Below are 8,496 nucleotides of genomic sequence, written 5' to 3' on the forward strand. Positions count from 1 at the left end.
TTGAATATACCTACCTCTCTTCTTCCCTGGGCAACTTCCTCCCACCCCCAGTTGCTCAGTGCACAAATACATGGAATATAGGGAGATGGAAACTTGTGAGAACTGTGAATGTTAGAGCTATCAAACAGTTAGGAAATTCTATTCTACAATCCTCAACACAATTACCTGGGTGTAAGCCCCATTGAACCCAGTGGGACTTGACCACTGAGCACACTTGCATGAGATTTCACTATTGTACAATTGAATCACATGGGTTTTTAATTGATTTAAATCTGCATGCCATCTGTGTATGAATAAAAAAGCTTTTGAAGAAAACACCTCACTAATTTTTAGATGATACACCTCTCAAGACAGTACCTGTGAACAACAGTTCTTGAATTTTTAAATCTGATATAGATAGATATCAGCACCTGATTGATTCAGGCTAAAGACATTTGTTAAGTCAATTTGACTGTAATCATTGCAGCCCAAGCAATTTGTGTACGCTTGCATGCCTATGCATTGGTATTTTGCAGGGTTTATCATTAATATACTAAAGCTTGTACATCCCTGATTAAATCTCCTTACATTATTTCAGGCATTAAAGAACAACTGTCACTGTGAAGAACCCTAAGTGTAATGTTCTTGGTATAAGCTTTCGTGTGCATGCGCACTTCTTCAGGTATCTGAAGAAGCGTGCATGCGCATGAAAGCTTATACCAAGAACAAAATTATATATATATATATATATATATATATATACATACACACACACACACACACCATATTTTTCGTCCCATAGGACGCTCCGTCCCATAGGACGCACCTAATTTTTGGGGGGGGAAATAAAGGAATTTCCCCCCCTTTATTTCCCCCCCAAAACCAGGTCGGGGAACAGTGGGATGGCGGCGCTGCGCCTCCCCGCTGTCCCCCGAGCTTGTGGGGCTGGCTGATGTCTGCCCGGGGCGCTCTGCTTCAGGGCATCTTGCGCGCCGGGCGGCAGGCTGCTATCCGCAGCGTGGGGAGCCCCGCGGGAACTCCCGCGGGCTCCCCAGGCTTGCTGATAGCTTCCTGAAGCCTGGAGAGCGAGAGGGGTCGGTGCGCACTGTCAGGACTGGTCGTTGTCCTCTTCAGATCACCGCACAAACGCTTCTTGTTCTTTTATAACTTTTTATTGTGTATTAACAAAATAATCTTATAAACAGTTCTTAACTATTATTCCTCAGAGTCACTTATTTCAGATGCCTTCTGAGCTCTGCTTCTCCGTGACCAGCCACCCTCAAAATGGCGAAGGCGCCTTTCCCTTCGTTTTCCCGCTCTTTTTTCTAACCTCCTGGCTAGAGCTGGCCTATATCTCCCCTCCTCCGAATCTGAGCTAGAACTGAACCCTTGCCTTTCCTGTGAACAGCCGGTCCCTCCCTGTTGTTCCTCTTGCTCCCTTCTATTAGATTCACTGCTCTCCTTCCCCCCTTGGGGAATGCTTTCTCCCTCTGATAAACTGGAAACTTCTAACTCTTCCCTGACACGCACTGACCCCTCTCGCTCTCCAAGCTTCAGCGAAAGCCGGTATTCGCCCCATAGGACGCACACAGATTTCCCCTTTATTTTGGAGGGGGAAAAGTGCATCCTATAGAGCGAAAAATACGGTATATATAAAAATACGGTTGCGTCAGACCAACACTGCTACCTACCTGAATCTAGAACCTAAGTGTAATGGTAATTTTGACATATAGGACCACATCATTACAACCACTGTCGAGGAGAATTCAGAATCACGTTACATACGCACATATTTTACGCACATCACTGCCAACAGTATATAGGATAATGACCAAGGTATTGGGATCATCTAACCATTCAGAAAGGTGAGCTGCCACAGGGTGGTGTAGAACAGGGATTGTCAGCCTTTTTAGTCCCAGTAACCACATTTAGAGCCATAGAATTTGAGAGTTTGAAGGGACCACAAGGGTCATCTAGCCCAACCCTCTGCAATGCAGGAATCTTTCTGCCCAAAGTGGGGCTCGAACCCATGACCCTGAGATGGAGAGTCTCATGCTTAACCCAAACATGCATTTGGGAACCCATTTCTTAAATTTTACCATATAATTGCATGAAGGTAGTGCTCCTGTTGTGACCCACTTTGGATCAGGCTGTGACCCACTGGTACTGCAAAGCAGTACTGCAAAGGGTTTGCATGCTGGAACTTTGGCTAGGCTGTAGTAAGATGGCCTGCATTCATACCACCTGACTGCAATTCTATATATAGTTAAGTGACAGTAACTTTCCTTAAGCTCAATAGGTCATACATTTAAACTCATTGCACAAAGCAGAAACCTGTAAGGAAAGCCTGTTGGATCTCGCCAGTGGCTCATCTAGAAAAGTGTCCTGTTCTTACAGCGGCAAACTAGACCCCCATCAAAGGAAAGTATGTCTCTAGTGTCTCCTTGACTGTTCTCCTCTGACTTTGTCTATGCTAAGCTAGTCAAACAATAGTAAAACCTGAAAGCCGCCTCATCACCTTAGTCCCTTGCTAGAGCACAGAAGGGTAGGTTGGTTTGGTGGTTGTGTGCAGGCATCTGTAAAGCCTGCTTTTAAGTTTCCTAGAGGGAAGTGGATTGGGAAGCAGGGAATTTACAAAAAACAGAGTTGTTCCATTTCTCTGTTAAGGTGGTGGTTTAAGAAATACAGGGGGGCGGGGGGGGGGGTAAGAGCGCAGCACTAGTCTGCCTGCAGGCCCTGCCTTTATCAATTTGGGTCCTTCTAGCATTGATCTTCCTCCCACTGCTACAGTGACAGGTCAACGTTATTGTAATGGAAAATGCAAGGGGTCCGCATGTGGGGAAATGGGGTGGAGATAATCTATTTTGAAGTTCAATAATGCTGCCCATAAACATTTTATTCTGCTTTAGAACATCAGGCATGGGAAACTCAGCCCTCCAGATGTTCTGGGACTACAATTCCCATCATCCCTGATCACTGGTCCTGTTAGCTAGGGGTGGTGGGAGTTGCAGTCCCAAAACATCTGGAGGGCTGAGTTTGCCCATGCCTGTATAGCATATGTCATCCATTTGTCCCTGGATGAAACATGTATTGGTCAAATGTAGACATAACACATGCTCATAACACATTTGCCAGCATCTACTTAAATCACAGCGAGCTTTGATATTGAAATGTCAGGAACAATCCTCATTCTTGTACTAATTCTTAAAAGAAGAAGCAGGGAGTGCATAGATATAGTACAAGATAAACGGCCATAGACCAGCCTTCACCAGCTGTGGACTCCCCAGATGTTCTGGACCGCAACTCACATCATCCTTGACCATTGAACGTGTTAGCTGGGTTGATGGGATTTGGCGTCCCAACAACACTTAGAAGCCACAGGCTTCTCACTTGTAGTTTATATCCACCCACTTTCTTTCCCCCTTCTTTTGTGGGCAAAAAAACCCCCAAACACAGATGATTGTACTGATTTCCTATTTATTTGTAGAACAAATGCGCTAGGTTTAAAACATGGGAGCTGGTTATTGCCAATGAGCTCTCACTGACACAGTGGTGCTGCCATGCGCCTCGGGTTCCTATTATGGTTCCAAATGGTTCTCAAAACATGCTGAAGAGGCGGTCGCTTGCTATCATGCTGTCAACAAATCTACAATAAACAAAGAAAACAAATTTCATTGCTGTTCCATTGTCTCGTGGGGTACTGTTTCAGCTGCCAGGACCTTATTTATCTATTGTTAAATTTATATCCCTACCATTCCTCCCAAAGGAGCCCAGGGTGGCAAACAATTGACAAAGCTATAAAAACAAACATCTTTAAAGCCATTTTGAAATAGGTGCAGACAGGGAAAGACCTCAACTTTAAAAGGCTTGTTGAAAGAGGAAGGTCTTCAAAGCACACACAGAGGAATCCTAGGAACTGTATTTTGTTAAGGGTACTGGAAACTAGCTCTGTGGGGAGCAAACAGCAGTTCCTTGGGGAGAAAGGTTCAGTGTTTGAGAAGCGCATCTTGGCACAGGGGTGGGGGACCTTTTTCCAGCCAAGGGCCACATTGCCTTATGGGGGGGCAGTGGGCCAAATGAGTGGGTAAGAGGCAAAGCTGGCACAGCAACACAGATGACTCTTAACCTTTGTACAGTAGCCTATATTCCAGATCAAAGGTTTCCACACACCCGCAGCCATTCCTCTATCTGCCCTCCAGGCAAGCAAGAGCATGGATCTCTTAGACAATACAAAGGGTGCTTGGATCCAGTTAAAGCAGCCACCCAGAATCTCCTCTCTACATCTGCCCAATGAAACGTAATGGGAGGAGGTGCAAGCTGTTGTGTCATGGCATTCAGAATTACACCCCACCCCCAAACACACACACAAGCCCTCCACAAGCAGCAGTCAATGAAATGGTGCTGGGAAAATTCCCAACTGCAATGGAATTGTCTTTTGTGAGTAAAAGGAGATGTTGGGCGGCTGCTTTTGGAAGGTGGCAGGAATCATGCAACCCCCTCGGTGCACATCCAGACCATGCATTTAAAGTACATCTTTCTCCAAAGAACCCTGGGAACTGTAGTTTGTTAAGGTGCTGATAATTATAGTTCTGTGGATTCTTTGGGTGAAGCTATGTGATAAAATGTAATTTGTATGGGGTGGATTTGGCCATGATGTCTGCTGTACACACAACAATTAAAAGATGAGAGTTAGATCCTCCATCCCTGGCTGGGTGAAGTGGTGGTTGGGCTGATTCCCTGCTTCCCATCGTATGCTCACTTGGTCATAGAGCTCCGTAGCTGGGGATGCCTTTGCACCCTTATCCAAGGGATGGCATCTTCTGGCTTGACTGACCGATTCTTAGGCAGCCACCAGCCAATCTCTTGCCCGCAGGTCATTGGTTCCCTGTACTCTTCATTTGGGTCTAGAAAAAGAGACAGAGAGCTTGGGCTGTTAGATAGGAGAAATCAAAAGCTGTCTGGAGGTGTGGGAGAGAAGGATCTTGGCTTTGGGCTGGTCATCAACACTTGCAAAAAATCCACTGACTTGAGCAGGAGCTTGAGCAACAATGGAGGCTTGAGAAGATAGCTAATAATCTGTGGGTTTAAATTACCGCTGTACATAATGAGTTCAGAAGCTCAACGGTCATGCACCAGCCCTAAACAAAGATGGGATCTGCCATTTTTGACCTATGGCCCCTTCCCTTCTAGAATTATCATATTTCCTCCTTGTCTTTTCCTCCCCTTCCACAGAGAACCAATAACTACTGTGTCCTTAATGCTCCTGAACCTGATTGGTGCCCTGGTTTCAGCACTGCAGGTCTAGATGTTGTTGGACTTTGAATTACATCCTCGACTATTGGTCTTGCTGGCTAGGAATGATTGGAGTTAAAAGTCCAATAACATCTGGAGGGCCACAGCTTCCCCATCACTAGGTCAGCACAAAATGTGCTCACAAAGAAGCAGGCAAGAGAAGCTGGAAAGCCAAGCTCCAATGACAGCTGACACAGGCACTTAGGAGACAAGTGGCTTCCCAAGATGTTGTGAGCCTTTTAGGAGGCAGTGGGAGGTGACTGGTTCCTCATTATCAGTTGCCTAGAGGTACTAGCCTGCTGTCTAGGAGGAGGAGGAGGAGGAGGAAAGAAATCAGAGAAAGAGATCAAAACCCCAGGTACACAAGAAAAATTGCTTTTGATTATTAAACCCAACACATTTCAAATTACTGTTCTTCCTCGGGAGCACTCTTGAACATCACATTTCCACCTGGTTGTATACACAGTATTGCAACTTGGTTTGCATGTTCACTAAAAATTAGTGACAACAAACTTCCTTTTTACATGGCCAAAGGTTTCCTCCTTGTCTTTCCCTGCTGTCTGGAAGGGCCAGCTGTCATGCTGGTGCAGTGAGTATGGAGGTGGCGCACCTGCCTGGAGCCCAACATCGTAGGAATAAACAGAGCTCTGCTGGATCAGGCCAAAGGACCAGCTAGTCCAGCATCCTGTTCTCAGACTGGCCAACCAGATATGTACAGGAAATCCTGCAAGGACATCCTCTTCAAAGAACCAAGGGGCCTTCAATCCTCCTCCTTCCTCCAAACCTGCCTCCAGAACTCTCTTAGATTTGCATGCACGCACGCGCACGCGCACACACACACACACACACACACACACACAGCTCCTGCCAACCCAGAGGTCATTGCTCCTAGTCCTGGTCCCAGTGCTCTGACTCATGAGTATGGATGTCCCTCTACAGAATCCTAAAGGCTCCTTGTGCTTTTGCTGAAACTACCATTTAAACCCTGCCTCTGATAATTATTTACCTACATTTTTTGAGCTTCATCTTTTTGATAGCCTCTCGATACTTCCTGCAGCTTCCCCTGTGTACTGTGCCATCATATCCACTAGGTCCTATGGGTGGCAGCTTTGGGTAGAAAAGTTCCAGTTTAGGGGTTGGTGTTCCCACTGAAGATGGACAGAAGAAGAAAGAAAACTAATGCAATTCTGCAATATAGCAAGATGGAAAGCAAATGGAACAAGAGGATTAGGGGAATAGAGTTCCCAAAATTATTTGGGCGAAGCCATGACTGTTTAAAGAGGTGTGATGCTGCTTGAAATGTGTTGAGCAAATGGGGCCTCAGTCAAGTAAAGAAGTAATGAAATTAGGGCCAAAAATGGTCATGTTGGAGACAGGATAATTTCCTCGTGTCCAGGGAATTAAGTCCAATCTAGATCCCAGATGTACCACTTCAGATTGCAGCTGGAAGACAGCATGGATGAAAAATATCTCAGTAATATACAAACAATCTCTAGGCATAAAACTAGCACACTGAGGGAGAAAGGCTTAAACCATTCTCTCTGATGTGGACCAGTGCATGATTCTCTCCTTTGAAAGACTGTGGGATGGCCATCAACCCTTCAATTTCAGAAGGGGATTGAATAGACAAAACCAGGAACCTCCTGTACAGTAGGGGTGATGTGTGTGAACAGCACACAAAGAGCTTATCTATGCAACTGCTCTGTATCAGTTTTCTACCATCTTCAATCATGGTTTCCTTGCAAGAATCCTGGCAATAGTAGTTTAGTGACAGTGGTGGGAATTCCATTAAAGATCCACAGCCTTCCTCAGAGCACTGCCATTCCCAGGGTTCTGAGATGAAGGAACGACAGTTAAGACTTTTGTGCATAGGTACACATACAGAGCAATCACCACTGGTGAATCCCAGGAAGAGCTTTGTTTTTCAGTGAAGTGTTCTTGGATAGTTTCCTTACCTGGTACCTCATACTTTGGTAATTCTAGTTTTCTGTCCCGAAAGGGGTCTTGATATCCCATAAAAGTTAATCCAAAGAAAGACATTTCCTGCACCTAATTTGCTGTAGGTTCAACTGACTCCACAACTTCCCAACTGCAGCCTTCTGCCTTCAGCCTTCTAAAGCATGTTTGCTATGTTACCATGGAGATGCGCAGCTCGGCCCTGTCTCTTGGGAGTTTCTTAAGCAATGAAAACTTGAGTGTGTGAAAGGGCAGTTGTGATACCTTGAGAAAAATGTACTGAGCTTTGGTTTGAGGAGGTATCTAGAAAGGAAAGGGGGAGAAGTAACCCTTAACCTTGTGTTTTTTCCAGCTTTATGACTTCATTAACTTGTATTTATTTGCATGCGATTCCCAGTGATGAAATAAGTATTTAACCAGATGGCTGTGTTTTCTCCTCTAGGGAGATCCGGCACTCACAGCAGCTTTTAGTGTTGTCTCTAGTAGATATGAGCCAAACGGCCTTCTTGAAACTCCAGCCATGAAGAGTGGTTCACTCAGTGGAGTGTTCTGAGTAAATATACCGGTACATAAGTGTGTGCTGTGTGTCAGCCTTGTTTCCAACTCTAATAGGCCAAGATTTGGCACCTCCAAAACTTGGGCATGATCGTCCCACTGAGGTGTTTCTTACCTCATCTTTATACACTTTTAGGAGGAAGGTGAAGAAACTACCTCTTTTGCTAAGCTTTTGTACTGAAGAGGTGTAGTCTGTCTGAAATTAGTTTTATAATCTACTCTCAGCTATTTTATTTTAGTTTGTTGTATTTATTTAGTATTTCCAGTCTAACCAGCATTTTATTGGTGTAATACATTGTCACGACAATGCTCTCCTGCACTGCAATTCTAACAAGTAGAACATTCAGACAGCAGAACAATTAAAAATAAGTTTATATACAGCTATTTTTATTCATTCAGTTTATGAATCTGCATAAAACACACTGAAGCAATTTAACAATAAAAAAACATCAACAACAAATGCATATTTAAAAGCAATTTCCAATCCAGTACAGACTGGAATAAAAAAATTACCCACCTAAAGGTAAAGGTAAATGACCCATGGACGGTTACCGGTAAGTCCAGTCAAAGGCAACCACAGGGTTGCAGTGCTCATCTCGCTTTCAGGCCGAGGGAGCTGGCGTTTGTCCACAGACAGCTTTCCGGGTCATGTGGCCAGCATGACTAAACCTCTTCTGGCTCAATGGAACACCGTGACGGAAACCAGAGCGCACG

At 44.8% G+C, this 8,496-nt stretch overlaps 1 protein-coding gene across 2 annotated transcripts; it reads right to left on the reverse strand.

Annotated features, from left to right (window-relative positions):
- Nucleotides 1-3,439: 3,439 nt before the first annotated feature.
- On the reverse strand, nucleotides 3,440-7,528 carry SPMIP11 (sperm microtubule inner protein 11). 2 transcript variants are annotated; one of them, XM_080995115.1, is made up of 4 exons: nucleotides 7,227-7,528; nucleotides 6,282-6,419; nucleotides 4,739-4,883; nucleotides 3,440-3,625 (listed from the first exon to the last, which is right to left on the reverse strand). In XM_080995115.1, exons 1-4 carry the CDS (start codon nucleotides 7,309-7,311, stop codon nucleotides 3,577-3,579), a joined length of 417 nt encoding a protein of 138 aa, XP_080851241.1. In that variant the 5' UTR covers nucleotides 7,312-7,528; the 3' UTR covers nucleotides 3,440-3,576. The 2 variants fall into 2 exon arrangements, with proteins under 2 accessions (XP_080851241.1, XP_080851240.1); XM_080995114.1 differs by lacking the exon at nucleotides 7,227-7,528 and adding an exon at nucleotides 6,991-7,089.
- Between the last annotated feature and the right edge of the window lie 968 nt (nucleotides 7,529-8,496).

The sequence above is a fragment of the Podarcis pityusensis genome, assembly GCF_964106645.2.
Source record: "Podarcis pityusensis genome assembly, chromosome: 2".
In the NCBI taxonomy this organism is placed as follows: domain Eukaryota; kingdom Metazoa; phylum Chordata; class Lepidosauria; order Squamata; family Lacertidae; genus Podarcis; species Podarcis pityusensis.

What these genes read in the sequence shown, in the direction of transcription:
- SPMIP11 (XM_080995115.1), bottom strand. Translation starts at nt 7,311, where the DNA reads ATGTCTTTCTTTGGATTAACTTTTATGGGATATCAAGACCCCTTTCGG. An exon ending in ACCAAAGTATGAGGTACCAG is followed by an intron (nt 6,420 to 7,226) that starts GTAAGGAAACTA and finishes GTCCATCTTCAG; the next exon opens with TGGGAACACCAACCCCTAAA. An exon ending in AAAGATGAAGCTCAAAAAAT is followed by an intron (nt 4,884 to 6,281) that starts GTAGGTAAATAA and finishes CTCTTTTTCTAG; the next exon opens with ACCCAAATGAAGAGTACAGG.